Source organism: Dinoponera quadriceps, unplaced genomic scaffold (assembly GCF_001313825.1).
Source record: "Dinoponera quadriceps isolate SergipeBrazil2010 unplaced genomic scaffold, ASM131382v1 scaffold194, whole genome shotgun sequence".
Lineage (NCBI taxonomy): Eukaryota > Metazoa > Arthropoda > Insecta > Hymenoptera > Formicidae > Dinoponera > Dinoponera quadriceps.
In genome coordinates, this window is record NW_014554326.1 from 37,436 (window position 1) to 57,460 (window position 20,025).

The 20,025-nt window shown below is 38.5% G+C and overlaps 2 protein-coding genes across 5 annotated transcripts in view; both read left to right on the forward strand.

Moving 5' to 3' along the window:
• The first annotated feature begins 371 nt into the window (after nucleotides 1-371).
• The window catches only part of LOC106747057, a 33,402-nt gene continuing 13,748 nt past the window's right edge, over nucleotides 372-20,025 (forward strand). Inside the window, exons 1-3 of one of the 4 annotated variants that reach the window (XM_014624338.1) lie at nucleotides 372-1,061; nucleotides 9,329-9,996; nucleotides 10,765-12,185. In XM_014624338.1, the coding sequence (XP_014479824.1) occupies nucleotides 11,652-12,185 (534 nt within the window). In that variant the 5' untranslated portion in view covers nucleotides 372-1,061; nucleotides 9,329-9,996; nucleotides 10,765-11,651. The remainder of the gene's footprint in view (nucleotides 1,062-9,328; nucleotides 9,997-10,764; nucleotides 12,186-20,025) is intronic. The other 3 variants (XM_014624308.1, XM_014624318.1, XM_014624328.1) reach the window with 3 other exon arrangements.
• LOC106747072 lies at nucleotides 16,110-16,927 on the forward strand. Its single transcript, XM_014624350.1, has one exon. The coding sequence runs from the start codon at nucleotides 16,296-16,298 to the stop codon at nucleotides 16,620-16,622; it is 327 nt and encodes a 108-aa protein (XP_014479836.1). The 5' UTR covers nucleotides 16,110-16,295; the 3' UTR covers nucleotides 16,623-16,927.

Here is a 20,025-nt window from a genome sequence, read left to right on the forward strand (position 1 = left end):
TATATATATATATATATATATATATATATAATTTATATATATACATAATTTATATATTTTCTATATTATTATTTTATTTTTTCAATATTCTAAGAATATTCCTATAATATTAGAAAATATTACATAACATTCTTAGAATATTATAAGAATATTATATTATTATTGAATAATATTCACATAATATTCTAGAAATATTACGCGTTTATGATGATTTATCATGACTGACGTACGAAAATTAATTTCTAATTTAACTGCGAGCGTACGAAAGTCTGCGTGCCCACGCGTCTCCGGAGAGAGAGAGAGATAGGGAGGGAGAGAAGCGTCTTCGAAAATAGATATTGTCATCGTCTCTAACACATCCTGACCGCGACGCCCGCCAAATACGCGAACGACGCGCAATAAACGCTCGCCTGTCTCGGTCGCGTTCCCCGATATCGCGATATTACGCTTGGAAGTTCACGGAAGCTCCACGGAGTGAACCGGTTTGGACCGTGAATCAGATAGGCATTGCGTTTCGACTTTTCGGGCCTCCTCGCGTCCACCGCCACTACTACTATTACTACTACTGCAAGTACTACTACTACTGTTGCGGGGGTTCGCCGTTTCGACGGCCCTGCGGGGAAGCGTCGCGCGACGCCTTGCATGCCTCGCGCAGTGCGAGGGTGCCGTTCGCCAGGAGTGCCCGCGTCGAGTTTCCGCGCTCGTTATCCGTCTCCCTTCCTCACCCTCGCGCGCGCGCGCGACCTTCGAGGGGTGACGGCAGAAAATGCGCTAGCTCGCTCGCCGGGGTACCGGTGGGGGAGTGCGTGCCTCTCCGAGAAACGTGTGCGCTCGAGGCCGAGGTCAAGAGGTGCCGGCATCACGCCGTCGAAGGAGAGACGTCGCGTGGCGTCGCATGCCTGAATCAAACACGTCTCGGACGAGCGGAGATAATAACCTTCGTGGAGGAAGGACCTTGACGTATCGCCGTCGTCGACGCCGCCGCCGCGGCACACGTCGCGTTACACCGTGAATATTTCAATACAGTATCGATCTACCGCGTGTGGAAACACGTGTGTGCCGTGAGTGTCTGTGCTCCTCTCTCTCTCTCTCTCTTTCTCTCTCTCTCTCACTTTATCTATCTATTTATTTACCATTTTCTCTCTCTCTCTCTCTCTCTCTCTTTCTTTTTCCCTCCCTCTTTGTTTCTCCTTTTCTCTCTGTTTCTCATCTCTTTTTCTCTGTCTCTCTCTTTCTCTCTCTTTGTTTTCTCCAACCCTGTAGCTGTCTCGTTGCTCACAGAAAAGTCTTGCCTTTCATCCCGCATCTTGCGGTATATGCCGGTCTGCTATTATGCGCGCGCTATCACTGTCGCCGTAGATCTTGCGCAGCTGAACGGCGTGCGTGTATCGTGTATCGCGATTGAATGAATATTTCAGCGAGCTGAAATCGACCTGTACAGAACACACACGTTTACTCGCAATATACCGATCGACGATTTGTCCTCTCGATACTTACGATCGATGTCGCTACTATTTTCCACGCGTTAGCGCAACTTGTCAGAGCGTTGGCGAAGAAGAAGAACAAACCGAAATCGCGAATTCTCGCCCGAATATGGAGAAGCGCGCGTATGTCGATTCGAAGATCGCGGATTTGCAAATCACAGAGACAACAAATCTACGAAAAAGTCGCAGTGAGCCACTCGGATGCCAAGTCAAACGTTTCTCTTCATATAGCGTTTGAAATATCAGACGAAAAATTGTTTAATGTTAATTTCGTGGCATTAGAAAATCTGTGCAGAGCAACGGTCCTTTCTTCTCTCGTCGAGAAGAGAAGCTCCCCACTTACATTGGTCGACAAATTTAGTATCACAAATTGTATCTTCTTCGAATTTTAATTTTTCTATTTACGTTCACGTATTGAAACAGAGAATGGCAATGTGAAAATTATTTAGCTACAGTTCGAGAAATATAGACTATATATTTTTTTTTGAAAATTAATAGTATAAGGTATAAAAATAAAACAACAGAACATATTTTTACCGTAATTTTTTATTTTTATACTTCATACTGTCAGAAATGCTAAAGTTCCTTTTGAATGTTACATTATCAGGTATCTATTAATTAAAAAATTAAAATACATGTTTCATTCATAAAGTCTTAAAAACTACCATACACAGCGTCTAAATAAAAAATTAGTTTTAAAAGAGGTGATTCTGAAGACATTCTCTTTCCTTCATACTACGTGAAAGCTTCAAATATCAGATTCTCTTTTAATCATTATTTGACTATATGATGGAAACTGCAATTAAATGTTGACTTTAATTGTTACATCCGCGCTCAATGCCACTAAATTAACTCGAATTGGCGGTTTAGATTCAGGATATAATTTTTGTACTGACCGGTGTTATTAGTTGTGTTCGACCGCGACTGACGCGAAACTGATGAGAGAGGGTCGAAACGTCCGCGACCGGTGAAGTTACCCCATAAGCGCGCAATATTCCTAGAATGTCATATGAATATTAAAATAATTAATATTCAATATTAAATTTAATATTCAATAATAAAATAATATTCTTATAATATTCTAAGCTTCACATAATACTTTTGGCATATTATAAAAATGTTCTTAGAATATAAAAAAAAATAAAATAATAATAATATAGAAAAATATATAAATAATATATATATACTGAGTGTCCCAAATTAATCTTGGTTTCCGTGGTGTGCAAATAGGACGGGTGAAACTGATTAGAAAAATCCTGTATCATTTTACAAAAATCCTAATAGTTAACCCTGTACTTCAGAAGTAAACTATTTTTCTTTATACAGAGTATAAGACTCTTTCCCGTGTGCTCATTAACTCAGACAAAATAATTAATTCTTCACTAACTGTTGCGAATTTTGCAAAATGGTATATGACTTTTCTACTCAGTTTTACCCGTTTTACTTACATATCGCGGAAACCAAGATTAGTTTAGGGCACCTTACATGTGTGTGTGTTTGTGTGTATGTGTGTGTAATTTATATATTGTTCTATATTATTCTATATTTCTATATTATTATTTTATATATATATAATTTTTTTAGTATAAAACGTATTTTTACAAAAAATTCTTTCCATTTATATAATAAAACAATTGGTATTGCAATACATTTCAAATACCAATATATATATATATATATATACACATAGAACAGAATAGAATATTTAAAAAATATATAATATTACAATAACATTAAATAATATTATTTTTTTAATATTATTAGGAGTGGATGTATAGCCATTTATTAATGTTCCAGAAATATTGCTTAATGTTAAATAATATTATTAGAATATTATTAGAATATTATGTCTAATATTCTAAGAGCATGCCCGGAAAATTACTTAATATTAAATAATATTACGCGCTTATAAGGTACAGTCGGTCTTTCACTTGTCCCGTTATCACTCGGACATTCTGGATTCGAACTTCTCGCCGTCAATCGCGCGTGTTGCGTGAATATCATGATATGAGATCGATCGATTGCGCGGAATATGTGTCTCACAAATGCCTGGTGGATATTGTCCGTCGTGACTCCGACGTTATTTTGTCCCCCGTTCTCGTCTCTCTCCGCACATCTTTCGATATCGTGTGCTAACACGATATCCAATGTTGTCGAATGCGCTCGATAATCAGAATACGGAAATGTTCTCGCAGAGTGGGTCGAATCGTGCAACAAGGAGCTCGAGTACTTCCGGCGGATCGTCGATGGGAAGAAGTGGATGCGAATTCCCCAACAATCGTCTCACTTTCCGCTTTACTTCGCGCTTTACTTTAGCTTGCAACTTAAGACTACCACGCATTCACGCCAATCAAGATACTCATGAATATTTCAACATAGCATCTATTTATAAATATAGCAAAGCAGATATTCCGAGTATCCGAGTCCGTTCTCTCTCTCTCTGTCTCTCTCTCTCGTTTTTCACACGCCAATAACATTGTTGTTTTATCCAATGCAGCACAATCGCTGTACGAATCTACGCGATAGTGAAAAACTTTCGTCCCGTTCTGTTCTAAAAATTCCGACGCTCGACGCATTTCAGGATTAACGCGTGTTTCCGAATTTTATCCCAATTAAAGATATTTACGGCTTATTTGTAAGAGAGAGCGATGAAATAATACATGTTTTTGTTTAAATGCTGTTTATCTACTTTTCCGTAGCTCAGAAACAAATGATGTTTTTCGCACTCGTTCTTAACTTGTCACGACGCGAACGTGATATTTGCCCGACCGTTGCCACGTCAATGTAGGCGATTATTCCGAAATCACGCGCGATACGAATCCATCTACCGTAAATCGCACCTCCGTCTAATAACACAGGTCGACAAAATTTTTACCCAGAAACCAGACTATACTTTCCCGAAGGTTTTCGATGCGCTGAATTCAAATATGGCCGCAGAATTGCTCTATCACATCAGGATTTTGAGATATAATTATGAATTTTCCGGATGTTAGTGACGTTTCCCAGCCTTCCAATCTCGAATTTCGGAATCAGCGGGTCAAAATACATAAAAATAACCTTGTTGAATCCATGAACAGAAAGTGCTGCGGATAGTACACATGGCCGCTATGTTACTTTCATGATTTTCAAGATATAGGAAAATTTTAAAATTCGTAAACTTAAAATTGTAATATCTCAGCGAAGCAAAAAGATATTTAAGCAAACTCAACGCCATTTGAAAGAGGAAGACTTGTACTTTAATAACTTTTTTTTTACTTTTTTGAGAAAAATTACTCTGGCTTGCATACATAACCGCAAAAGTGGGCAAAAACGGCATTTTTTGCACTTTTAGGTTAGAATATCTCAAAATCCTGATGTGATGATAGAGCAATTCTGCGGCCAGATTTGAACTCAGTGCACCGAAAACCTTCGGGAAAGTATAGTCTGGTTTCTGGGTAAGGAGGTCGGTCTCATTTTGTCGGCCTGTGTAATCGGCCCGTGCTTTCGTCGTGTAACAGCGCGTCCAGTTGTGACACTACGTGCCCTCGTCATGTCACACACATCCCTGTAAGCGCGTAATATTCCTAGAATATTATATGAATATTATTCAATAGTAATATAATATAATATTCTTATAAAATTCTAAGAATGTTATGTAATATTTTATAATATTATAAGAATGTTCTATTGATGTTATATGTCCATTTCATACATATTCTTGGCATGTTATAAAAATGTTCTTAGAATTAAAATAGTAATAATAATAATAATGATATAGAAAAGTATATATAAATAAAATATAAATGAAATATACATATATATTACACACACACACACACACACACACACACACACACACACACATAACCACATGTATGTATTTTTTTTAGTATAAAACGTATTTTTACACAAAATTTTTTCGACTTTATTTATATATTAAAACAATTGATATTGCAGTACATTTGAAATGAGAAAACTACAATTATATATATCACATACATATATATGTGGGGTTGAATACTTAAATAATATTACAATAACATTAAATGATATTATTTTTTAAATATCATTAGAAATGGATATATAACCATCTATTAATATTCCAGAATACTTAATATTAATAATATTACACGCTTATAGGAATATAGATCGTCGTAGAAAAAGTATTTTCCAATTGATTCCCGTTCACATCGGTAGTTTTCGATCAACTCAGCGGTTGAGCCCGGCAGTAGTCGTAGATGTCGGCGTTGTCACTCGTTAATGGCATTCCGACAGCGGTGATTGATGACCGTCTTGTCCTTCGTTCGTGTATATACATCTACATATTATCCGCCGGAAACAGTCGCCGTGGCTCGCCGGTTAAACTCCGAAATTTGCATTTGAGGAGTTCGAACGGTCGCTAAATCCCTCACTAAATAGCGACCGCTCGTGGCCGACCGAGCTTAGCGCAATGATGCTCGAGATATCCGAGAGAAAACGTTCGCGAAATTAGCCTTATTCCGGAGGTAACAAAGAATTCGTCTCCTACGCGAGCTGTGCTCGCAGCTTTGCATTTCGTGTTGTGCGGAAAACGTGAAAATCAATCGATCGTTTCCTCAGTAATAACAGACGCTCAACCGAATCTTGTGCAGTAGAGTTGGACGATACAGAATCGATACAAAAAGAAATAAGAATTTCTCCCAGAAAAATAGGGTTATCTTCTGCAATTTGTGGGGGAAAACCTTAATTTTCCGGGGGAAACCCCTATTTCCTTATATCGATATTGTACCGCCTAACTATATTGTTCAATGAATCTAAAGAAACTTTCGCGAAGTTAGCGCCGTTGATATTCCGAGGAAGTGATTAGGTTGTATCCTACCAAGTTGCGTTCACATTTCACATCACATTTATGCGAAAAACGTAAAAAAATTCGAACGATCGCTAATGAAATCCACTAAGAAAAATTTCCATCCGGGTAAACCGATTAAATGATATATCCGATTGTTGTTTTTGTATTATCCGATCAAATGACGGATACCTATACTGGAGTATTCGATGAAGTTAGTTGTCGATGAAACTTAATCGGAAAATTAGTCACCTTTTGTCACTCATTTAGTCACCAATATATCCGTTATAATTTTTATTGAATAGAAACACAACTCGAATGAAATGACAAAGTGATCGGACTTGATCGGAGACATATCCGTTTGTTGCTATTTTTTTAATATGAACGGGTATTTTTCTCAGTGTAATAATAATAATAATGGACATTCATGGTCAACCAAGTTTAGTGAGCATAAATCGGGATGAAAAATCGTCCGCAAAATTAGCTTTGTTCTTATTCCAAAAGAATGAGAAATGAATATCCTACTGAGCTATATTCACGATTTTGCGAAAAATGTGAAAATCGATCAACCGTTTTTTCAGTACATTGAGAAAAATATCCGATCATATCTCGAATAGGATAATCAAATTAAAAAATAACAAAATGATATATCCGACCAAGCATGACGTCCGATCAAGTCGTGTCATTATCCGATGAAAATTACAACGGATATACAGAAAAAAGCAGAAAGGGAAATTTTAAGATTTCAAGATCAAAGTATGAGATCAAAGTCTGAATAAATTATATTATTAGAACTGATCCTTCATTGTGCGTGCGTGCGTGCGAGAGCACAGAGATAAATCTCGATCTTTTTACTTTACCGTCGGGTAAAGTTGAATTTCCTCCGCTGTACGTGATTACGAGAGAGACGGAGGGCGGAGAGAGATCGCGGAATATTCTATCACATACGATGGCAACCGGGATAAATTTTCCCGGTTCATTGCTGCAATGACGCAGCGCGTTCGCGCCGTTTGTTTCTCTCGCACGTAATTACCAACGCTTAAGTGATCCACCTTTCCGCCGCCACCCGACCGCCGTCCGAGCGTTCCGGATGGAATTTTCGCGCACGGTTACAACACCGCGGTCTGACGTCGGAATATATCAGGAACGAATCGCGACGCCGCGGTTTGTACAGTGAGAGTGAGAGAAGATCTTCCCGTTTCTTAGGAAATACGTACCGACGTATTTCGCTCGCCAGTAACGCAAGCAACGCTTTACATCGAGCGATGCTTATGCCAGAAAAAACGACAGATTCCCCTGATAGTTGGAAATAGAGATAGGCGATACTGCATCGATATTTTGAATATCGATACTTTAGTACCGAAATAACAAGATATTGCATCGACACTTTATCGTTCGATATTTCCACGTATTGATATGCAATGAATATCGAACTTCGATATGTCTATGTTGACCGCTCGTGATGGTGATCATTTTTTCGATTTGACCGTCTCCTGATGACTTATCCAGAGCCTTAGCAATTAAATATTAGTAATTAATTGTGACTTCAATTCCGTTCGTTGGGCTATTTTCCAAAGTAAATAAAATGATGATCGAGGAACAAAATAGGTTGACGAGTGATAACCTAAAGTTATTATTTTTATAAGTCACTACCATTGTAAGTTACTTTCTTTTTTTAACGACTAGCTAACGATTTGTCGCTTGTTATTTTTCAAAGTCAACCTTCCCAATCTTATTTTTAATCTAATATTTAAAAGTATCGCTACCGGTGATATCGAGACGAGATGTTCGGTACATCTTGTGTACCGATACCTTTATCCATGATACGTATCGACACAATGTATCGGTACATTCGCGATACGTACCGATATAAATGTATTTATGCATTCGAGTTGTATCGACCTTCTCTATTCCCAACCCTACTGTCAATCTAATGTTTTCATTCAATTCAAGTACCGATATCGATGGTATCGATACAAGATGTCCAATACATCTTGTATATACCGATATGTTTATCCACGCATAGTACAATGTATCGATACATTCGAGTTGTATCACCTATCTCTAGCCTGGTGCCTGATCGCGAACTAAACTAACACACACACATATACACAGTCGCGCGCGCAGTCCCTCGACACCAGACTATAGATCGAATGAAATAGTAAAAAGACGTTTAGCTCGTTAACTAAATTCCATTGACGTACGTATGTACGTACATACGTACATACATCAGGCGATCGAGCGATCGTGTTTAGAAGAAGTTGCTAGTTGGCGACAGTCCGAGACAGGCGACCCGCTCTGCCAAGTGAACCCGGAAGAATTTCCGCGCCGCGAATTCGAAACTTTCACCCCGGTCGGTCGCCCGCCCCGTCGGAGATTATTCTTCTTCGCGAGAAATGTTTGCGCTGTCGAAGCGGAATCGTCGTCCAGGTAATGCCTCAACGTGAGCGGTCCGTTGAAGACCGCTCTCTTCGATGTTCCGGCACTACCTTCTTGAAACGCACTCTTCGATCGCGCGCTTATCGCCGATGTTAGCTCGCGAAGTGAGCACTTAATGTGCTTGCGGATTGGAAAGCTAAACTTCGTTAGACAAGTCTTCTCGAACGAGCCGTTCTAAAAATATATTTGAGGAACACCAGTCGATACAAATTGCAGCCCTCGCCCTCCACCTCCATCATTACTGAATAAAATACACCGAGCGTTAAACTGCGCGCGAATCGAAGCCGATCTTTCGCGTTTTCTCACGCACCACCCTGACTGCCTGCGCCGTCGTGCGCTATCGTGACAAAGCGGTCTGCTTTAGATCAATCGAGAGAGAGAGAGAGAGAGAGAGAGAGACTCGCTATTAAAGTCCGTGCCGTTCCCACGACGAGACAGTTCTCCCTCGAAGAGGCGAACGTCAGTTGGGCGAGTCGCGCATCGCGAGTCGCGCTTCATCCACACGTTTTCGCGCGTCAACACTTCGCGGACAATCGGGATCCTTCGGGTTGACTCGCCGAAAAACAGTGAAGAGTCACGACGGACGCCTTGTTATTAACAGTTTCAGTTCAGGAATGCGAATTCAAGCAGGAGAAAAAAATAAACAAACGAGTGTAGAAGTCATTAAACGTTCAAGACAATCGTCAAGTATCAATTAAACGTGAAATAATTCACAGTAACACCGCAATTAGTGAAATCTTGGACAGCTAAACAGTTCAATATGATTATTCTCGCGAACAAGAAAAATAATGTCTCGTCCGATCGATCCGATGATGACGCGGCTTCCCCGGTTGGAATGTATTGGACTGAAAGGGGACGTTGAAGACGAACGCGTGAAGAGGCGCGAGGCCGCGACGACCTTGCGCGCTGAAATAATCGTTAGCGTCGTTCGATAACCTCGGCCCGAAACACAAATTGTAACACGACTCCGCTAAATCCGTCGCATCTTTTTAGCAACACACTAACGGTCCCGCGCGCGAAATCCAACGGAATCCAACGGCGTTGAAGGCCTTCGAAGGTGCAGCCGCGACGCGCTTCGAGTAACGACGACCTCGGCCCACGCTCGGTGGTTGTGCTGGATTTCGTGTTTCTCGATTTCCAAATCGTAGATCCAGAGAGAAGATTGATCGTAGATGGAGAGAGAAGAAGAGATCGTTTTTCTCTCTCTTTCCCTCGCAATTCTTGATCGCGTAGTTCGACTTTGATGCAACAGAGAAGCCTGCTTGAAAAGTACGAAAAACTTGTCCCGACTCGACAAGATATATCAGGCGGAAACGAGCTGGACGTCGTTTATTTATTTATTTATCCATTGTTTGTGTGCGAAAAAAAAGTTCCGCACGAGTTCACAGCTAACACTCGCATAAGTGTATTAACAGTATTTACCTTAGATGATTTCAGACTCATCTAGATGAAAATGGGATGAAAATCCGAAAAATTCATCTTAAGTGAGATGAAGATGGTTTTGCTTTTGATTTATTCAGATGAAAGATAATTAGCGCTACTTATCTAGATAATTTTTGTGATGATATTGTTTTCATGAGAGACTTTTAAAAATTTATAATAAAAATCACGCAGATCACATAACATTGCACAAAGATTAAGTAATTCGTCAACATAATCGCTCTAAATTTAAGGATCTAACAAAAAAGACCAATAATTATTGATTGCCCATTCAAAGTCGACATTTTGATACGGGCTTAAGTGGATCGATCGATTGAAACAAATGGTCTGTTCTTTTTAGTTGCAGCTAAGTTCAGCAGTGTTAAAAAGAACAGATCAAAGGAGACAAAACCGAAATTTGTTGACTCATTGAAATCTAATCTCCAGTTCCTAGTCTGATACGGGCTTAACGCATATATCCATATTATTTCATTCATTTTGTCGAAAAGTGAGTTCAGAATATGGACCGTAACATTGTTTCAGATAAACTTTAAATGAGATAACATATTTTTCTTATTTAAGATGAGGACAAATATATTTTGAATTTCTTTCATCTAGATAAAAATAAAGAGGATCTATTTATTCATCTGGATAGTTGTTTAGATAATTTTATCTATATACCGACAAACACTGTGTATTAATAACGTTTGCGTAAGCGCGAGTTAAAATCAACGATTTATGCGAGCTTCCCTCGCGAGCGAGGCGACGTCGGTCTAATTCGTATATCGGATATATAAATCCGCGACGCTTTGTCCTCTCTTCACTTCAGCGCACGCTCCCACGTATTCGTCTCACAGCCGGGACTCGCAACGCCGTCGGCACGAGCGGCTTTAAAACAGCGAAACTCGAGTTTCCCCAAATGTCGTACGAGAGGTCGTCACGACGGTCTCTCCCCTGCACGTCGCACGACCTCGTGGTCGACGTTCGAGGTAACGCGTCGTCGAGATCGTTAGTCTCGTAGCACAGAGCCCGCCATGAGTTAAAGGGGGTCTTCGGCGCGTTCTCGGCGGAAATCTGTGCGAAAAGAAAAGAATAAGAAAAAAAAAAGAACAGAAAAAGCCACCCCGAGTCGGAGAAAGCGCAGAATCCACGTGAGAGACTACCGTGTTATCGGCCTTTAAGAAAGATGTAGAGAAACGCTGTAACGTTAATCCCTGTACGTCCCCCTTGTGATCGTCGCGCACCATCACCGCCACTGCCACTCTTCCATCCTCGAGCACCCGCCGTCGACCGTCGAGAAAAAACACATCGGCTCGCATAAAAGCAAAAAGAAACACAAACGAAAAAGAAAGAGAGAAAGGTAGTAGAGAGAAAAAAAGCAAGCAGCTGAAAGAAAAGAAACGCAAAAAGAGAAAATACACCCAAAAACACGACACCACACATTGCGAGAGAACGAGAGAGCCGACAGGCCCGAGGCGCACCACGAGCGCGCACCCGAGTCAGTCATGAATCTTATGTTCCGCAAGAACTTCGGGGCCGAGAAGGGAACCAGCGGTGGCGGCGGGGGAGGAAGCGGAGGAGGACTGGGAGAAGTCAGGCCCGTCCTGGGCAGCGCTTACGGTACCGTCGGGGCCTCCTCGTTCGGCCAGTTAGGGATTTCGCGTTTCGGCGCGGCGCGCAGCGGCGGCCAGTCGGTGATCGGCGCGCGCGGCCCCGTACGGCGCAGCCGGGAGTACGGATACTTACCATCGATCATGGGCGATCACGAGCACCAGCAGGGACACGGATATCGCACTCACCTGTTCCTATCGCCGCCCGCAGGTGGGACGCTCGGCTCGCCGCCTGAGGACCCGGGCGAGCGGCTCGGCCCGCCGCCGCGTCGCAACTCCGGCCCGCATGTGATCAAATGGGGCGGCGGCGGCGGCGGCGGGCCGGCCGCGCAGGGCTCGCAGACCGCTGGCCAGGCCAGAAGGAAGCAGAACCAGATCGGCCAGCCGAAGGAACCGTCCGATCCACCGACCCCGACCGCCTCCAGACAGGTAGGTGCGGGATTCTGAGTTTGCCGAGCGAAAGAGAATCGGGGCTTGAAGAAGAGGGGCTCGATGAACGCGTTTATGCTTCGGATTTTTTTCCCGCCGCATAAAGCGGGATCTACAATGAGAATTTGAGCTCTAAGTCTTGAGAAATTGACCAACAGTCGATTATTCTCTTATAATTCGATTGTAATTAGTCAATTTCCTAAGGCGTAAGATTTAAAAGTTGACCAATTATAATTGATTTTTTTCTATAATTCGACTGTGTTGGTCAATTTCTTAAGTCTTATGCCTTAAATTCTCATTGTAGTCCCTGCTTTAATACAAGTCTACAATAGATGATTTAAGCCTTAAGTCCTAAAAAATTGACCAATCACAATTGAATTATAGAAGAATAATCAATTGTGATTAGTCAATTTCTTAAGGCTTAGAGTTTAGCATCTATTATAGACCAGGATTAATGTATATTATGCTCTCTCTCTCTCTGTCTGTCTGTCTGGCTGGCTCTCTCTCTCTCTTTCTCTCTCTCTCTTTTTCTCTTTCCTCCGCATTCTCGCATATTCTCGCATAAGAATATTATAATATTCTTAAAAGATTTTTAGTTTTTAATTATTGAGTTTGGCAAATAATACACCAATACAAATTCCACCAAATCAAAACTAAAAATCTTCTAACATTATAATATTCTTACTTATATATGAGAATATCTATTCTTGATTTATAAAACTTATTTTTTTGTGTGTATATGAGCGAATGTTTAAATCGAAGTGGATATATTTCTATGACGAATGTTTAAATCGAAGTGGATATATTTTTATGATGGTGTACATTAGATTCACTTTTCAATTTGGAGTGAAAATATTTACTCGATTCCATTTAGAGCGAAGAATTCACTCTATATAATTACAAACTCGTTCGAATTCAAATAACTCGGAATTCGAATGACTCGGAATTCAGTTACTCTATTTTTTCGAGTGAGATTTCACCTCAAGAAATTTAGGGAGAAAGAGAGAGTGCATTATTTAACACAGACGCATTTATTTATAACGATTCCGCAAGATATGACGTTGTACATTGAAAATAAGAGTTCATAGTTCACGTTCGACACGTCTTAGCAAAAAGGATCCTAACATCAAGTTAAAACGTTTCCGAATTTTCAAAGTCATTCTATTGCAAGATCTTATAAAACGTAATACGTCAATTAAATTGCCAAAAGTGCTTCTGCTGATATTTCGTTAATTTCAAATTCAAATCAGCCTCTTAAACTTCCTCCTTTGGTCTCCGCTTAAAATGTATATCGTATTATTTATCGATACATCAACTCGCACGATATCGTATTGACGTACTCTTTAACCTTTTTAATGCCGAGCAAAAGTATCGTACTTATGCGAAGAATACCGAGCCAATTTGACGAATTTGCTAAGGTTTGGGAAAAAGCTCATAAAAACCAAACTAAAAATGATATTTACAAAATTCAAAAGCAGCATATTACGAAATAAAGAAAGAATAAAGTAATGCTAATTTTATTTCAATATTTGTTGAAAATCATACGAATAACATCAATATAAAACATGATGAAAAACATAGAAACAAGTTTCTCTTCTACAAACAATATTTGCATATAAGAATAATCATCGTTTGATCACAGTTTTATGTAGATCACGTAGTATGAAGTATAAGTATTACATTTTCAATCATTTTTAACAAAATAATATCGGACCTGAGAACGAAACTATCCCATGTCGAGTTTCTACATTATCGCTCCAGCGTATACAGAGCCTCAGAACCAACCAGCATAGAATATAACAAAAAGTTAACCCAAAAACAATTTTTTTAATTCTTTTGCAATGAAATTAGACCGTTTATAACGTTTTATAAATTTATTTTGAGATAGAGCTTTCTCGCAATGCAAATAATAAGACGCCCTCGGATACGCGACGATATATTGTCGTTGGCACTTTTCCCAAGTGTTGCGAACGACGATATATCGTCGTTCGGCATTAAAAGGGTTAAAGTACAATCAGTGTGTTGTCATTTAAAAATAGTGAAATCACTTATAATATAGCACTGAAATCAGTAAAATCTTGTTGAGAGAATTTAATTAATAGTAACCAGTAGAATACTATAAATTTTCTAGTAAAACTATATTATATATAAAACTTCATTTTTCTAGTAAAACTATATTATATATAAAACTTCATTTTATTAGCCAAAATCAATGAGATGTAAGAATATACTGAAAAGAAACAAGTGTTACATTCGAGTAATATTTACTTGATCCGAGTAAAATGTTTATTCAGATACTATGTGACAAATATTTGCTAGAAGTAAAAATATAATTATACTATACAATATATTTCCTTCGTATAATTAGACATTGATTTATACGTAATGTTTGTTTTAGATGATTTAAGATTTATCTAGTTGAAGATGAGATAAAACCCGAAAGATTCATATTAGGTGAGATGAAGATGATTTTGGGTTTAGTTTATCTAGATGAAATATAATATAAAAGTAGCGCTACATATATAGATAATTTTTTAGATGATATTGTTTTCATGAGAAACTATAAAAATTTATAACTACACATTATAAAATTGCACCATAGTTAAGTGATTCGTTAACGTAATCACTCTAAATTTAAGGATCCAACAAAAAGATCAAAAGTGAGTTCAGAATATGGATCATAACATCATTTCAGATCATTTTTAAATGAAATAACATGTTTTTTTTTATCCAAGATTTCATTTTTATCCAAGATTTCATTTTTAAATGAAATAACATGTTTTTTTTTATCCAAGATGAAGATGAATATTTTGTATTTCTTCCATTTACATAAAGATGATTTATTCATTTGGATGATTATTTAGATATTTTTATCTAGATACCAGCAAACACTGCTTATACATGTTAAGACAATTTCGATAAGTATCAAATCCATATAGATTTGGGAACATTAGAATTTTAATCCTAGAAAATACTAAACTCGAATACTGGATTAACCCCTTAACCTACAACTACGGGCATAGCCCGTAGTAGATGATCGGGATTTGTAGAATATTTGGTAAGCGATGTAATAATAGTGGTAGATGCAAGGCCCGAAATTTTCGAATCTGTAGGTTAAGGGGTTAATTCGTTGGACGAAGGAATATCGAAATTTAAAACATGAAGTTTCTTCAATAGAAAAGAAGTATCACACAATTCTAGTAAACATTCTCTTAAATCTGGAATGATTAACTTGCATGCAGTAATTCATTCACGAATTAAGGTATTACTGCGTTAAATTATTTACTACAAACCATCAAAATATACTTAAATTGATAAAAATATAATTTAAAAGAAAGGAAAACAGGTAATTACATTTCCTTGACTTTAGTATTTTCATTTCTGCGTACAAGAAGATCGAAGTGTATTCACCGAAAATCGTTCAGAATATCATTGATATCGGTGAAATATATTTTGCTAATTCAGTCGGAAATATTATCACCGATTCACTTTAACAAAGTTCTATTCACTTACTGTCGGTTAAACTCTTCATCGAGTAACGCGCAAATCGGCAGTTGTAGCGTATGATGTAAAATTAAGCTGATAAATTATCGAGCATATTTATCTTACAACATAAGTCACGCGTGGAAAAGCACCGTTACTGGGCAATTAACCCTAATTGTAATAACCTCCCTCATGGCAATTGAGCAAAACAGCTGGCGGCATTATCATGACGATGTGAAAACAGATTAATCCGTGATCGTCACCTCCCTCGTCGTCAGAGCTATCCGATTCGCAAGATAAATGTTGCGCGCACGCGCGATCGAAATCCTTCTCTTAATCCTTTGAAGCACACATTTTTCCTCCCGCTTATTTTTCATTAAATTTGGTACCCGAGGGTTTTTGGGGTCACCGATCACGAATCTGAGGTCAAAATTGAAAAATTTGTTAAACCTAAGACGGCGCATCCAATATGGAGGAATTATAGCAAATCAACCGAATCACTTCAAATTTGGTACAGGGTGGGGCAGTCAAATCCCCTTCTTTCAAATAGTTCGGAAAAAAGTACTGAAAGCGAGGAAGGGTGGGGGTTTGACCTTTGCGTTTTAGGTAGTGGGAAGTTTAGTAGCCATGCAGCGTTGGACCAGAGAACAACGAGGTTTCGCCGTTAAAGCGTTTTACCTGAATTGTGAAAGCTACGTAGGCGCGCAACGAGCGTTCCGTCGACATTTTAATCTCTTGTCTCGAGCTCCTGTACCTGACAGAAAAACCATTAAGAATTGGATTGAAAATTTGGAAACAACAGGTCAGACAACGAAGAAAAGAGGAGGTACAGCAAGGACTATTCGCACTCCTGAGAATGTGGAAGCTGTGCGAGTTGCGATCGCAAGAAGCCCTCGAAGATCTGCTCGACGCCACAGCATTGCTCTGTTTCTTCCAACAAGATGGTGCGACTAGCCATACGGCAGCAATCTCTATGAATTTTCTGAGAGCCCGAATCGGGTTATTAGCAGAAATGGGGATGTTCCTTGGCCTCCGCGATCGCCGGACCTCAGTTCCTGTGACTACTTTCTATGAGGCTATTTAAAATCGAAGGTTTTCACTACTCGCCCACCATCCCTAGAACAGTTGAAAGTGCGGATTGAAGAAGAAGTTCGTGCCATCAGCCCACAGATACTGCAACGAGTTAGTGAAAATTTCTGTACAAGACTTACAACATGCTTGGAAAATAACAGTCGTCATTTACCAGACATGATTTTCAAAAAGTGAACTTTTCATTGCCTAAAAATAAATTTCCACTCATGTACTTAAAATTTCTTACAATAAATTGAATTTTCTTTCTTTTTAACTTTTTTCGAGCTATATGAAAAAAGAGGGTTTGACTGCCCCACTCTGTATAAGCGAGATTTTATCTGTAGATTATATCATTTCAATCCTTCCAATTCGTTTTTGCAATAGCGTATTTCATAATTTGTAATTTGTACTCAGTTTTGAAAGCCATAGACATTGAGTTTTCGCATGTTTGATCCACTATTTTATATTTAACATTTCGAATTTTGTAATTTTTCAATTTCGGATTCATAATCGATCCGAAAACCCTCTATATATCACATTTGAAGAGAATTGTTTGATTTATTGCAATTTTAGTCCGCCATCTTAGAGCGCCATTTTGAATTTTGAAAATCTTCTAATTCTGACATCAGATTATCCGTAATCGGTGACCTCAGAAAACCTTATATGTAAGTTTTAATATCTAAATTTTGGAAAAGTCACTGGAAAGTGTATTTCCTGTGACAAAACGCATTTTTCTTAATTTGGTTATTTATAGTATTTTTGCAGTTAATAAAATATGTATTTTGACGATTTTTCTATATTCACCTATCCCTAAGATATTAGAAAAATAAAAAGAAACAGTTCAAATGCAGCAATGAAAATTTTATCGATAAAAATCTGAAAGTAGAAGGATGCGAAGTATTCTTCCCATCATACTTTTAAGGGTTAAATAATAAAAGAATTATCTAAGAAGGTAGAATCGGAGCCGCGAATTCGGCAAATATTGGCCATCTCTCGACGGGTTACCCGGGAAGCAAGAAACATTAAATCTCTTAGAACTCAACAAATCTCTTAAAACACTTATTTTATGTGGATTTTACAAACACTTTGACATGATATTTTACAAATATTTTTAAACTGTTGCCTGATAATATATTTTTAAATATTAAAATTATGATGTGGAAATATTATTCTTAGTGTTTCGGTCAAATATTGTCAACAGTAACGTTATACACAACATTAAGAACTACATATTTGAAAACGTTGAAAATGTTATAAAATATCAAATGTAACAACGTTGTGTTAACGATTTCTCGCTTACCGAGGAATTACTCTTGTTTGCTGTCACTATTATCGGATCGGCGCGCTACAAGTATGCCGTATTCTTTCAAGCGGGCCATCGGGTAGTAGAGTTGGGCGATACAGTATCGATACTGTATCGTTACATAGGGAAATAGGACTGTGCCTCCCCCCAAAAAAAAGGTTTTCCTCCATAAATCGCGGGGGAAAAACCTATTTTTCTGGAAGAAATCTTTATTTCTCTATGTATCGATACTATATTGCCCAACTCCATCGGGCAGCAACAAATTTTGTAATAAAACGAAATTAGCGGAGGAAACGGGGGGAGAGCAGATAAGGGGAGGGCATAAAGTTCGCACCTGGTAGTGTGCGAACTCGCAAGCGGCACGCAAAGTCGCTATCTTATTGCGCGGGATTCGGGGGGCGGGACATGCCATAAATTCGCCGTGAAAGAGAGAGAGAGAGAGAGAGAGAGAGAGTCCCCACTGTTCGATATTTAACGTTCATATTGTAGCTTTCTCTCCCCCCTCCCCCTTCGTTTCCATCGCATTCCATCGCGACGTCTTCGCAGACGTTTAGTGTGCCGTATTCCGCACACGAAAGGAGACGTTTTCGGGTCGCACAGGCATTACGTAAATGGCGCTCGATGAGGCTGCCTCGACGGTGCGGCAAATGGCGAATTTAACGACGATAACTTTAACCCTCTCTCCGGAGACAAGTCGGAGAATACGGCGGCGGGTTACATTTCGCGCTTCACCGCGATTCCCGGCTGATTGTGTAATTATCGAAAGACAAAGGCGCGCCTTAAATATCCTATAAGCGCGTAATATTCTTAGAGTATTATATGGATATTATTCAATATTAAAATAACATTCTTATAATATTCTAAGAATGTTTTATATAATATTTTTTAATATCATAGGAATGTCCACTTCACGTAATATTCTTGACATATTACAAAAATGTTCTTAGAATACTGAAAAAAATAATAATATGGAAAATATATATAAAAAAAAATATATATATATATGTTTTTTTTTTATTTACAACTTTCAAGCCTCATAACTCGAAAAGTACGTAATGCAAAAATATTTTATTATAGTGTTTTAAAAAGCTCTCGAGGTAAGCTTAAAAAATATGCAATAAAAAGTAGGGGGTTCCATTAAAAAAATTCAAGACCTTCGTGACTATTAAAGGTCAAACCAATGTCACCATCTAATGTCCACCTCCAAATTATACAATTTGTATCTAAAACATTTTTTCCATTGACATACCGTTTTCATAATATTGGGGTATCTATGTTAAAATTAGACATCCTACATATAGGTTTTTAGTACAAAACGCATTTTTACATACAATTTTTTCGACTTTATTTATATAATAAAACAATTACAATACATTTGAAATAAAAAATTACAATTATATACATTATATTGGGTTGGCAAATAAGTTCGTTCGGTTTTTTTGACTGGTATAAAATACAATTTATTTAATATACAAAATATATACTAATCAATAATGTATTGACCATTCTTTTCTATGACTTCTTGCCATCTTTTTACCAATTTCATAATCCCACATTCATAAAACGTCTGAGGTTTACCGGCAAAAAACTGATCCAGTTGCGTTTTAACAGCTTCATTATTAGCAAAGTTTTTCCCGTTCAGAGAATTTTGCAGCGACCGGAACAAATGATAATCAGAGTGTGCTGGTGAATAAGGAGGGTGAGGCAAAACATTCCAGCCAAGCCTTAACAATTTGTTCCGAGTAGTTAATGAAGTATGGGGTCTGGCATCGTCGTGGTGGAAGACGACTCCTTTTCGATTTGCCAATTCTGGATGTTTCGAACGTATTGCTTGATTCAATTTCGTTAATTGGGAGCAATATACAGTTGAATCGATCGTCCTGCCTGATGGTAAGAGCTCATAATAAATGATACCTTTATAATCCCACCACACTGAGAGCATAATTTTCTTCGGGTGCAATCCTGCCTTCGAGGTTGTTTGTG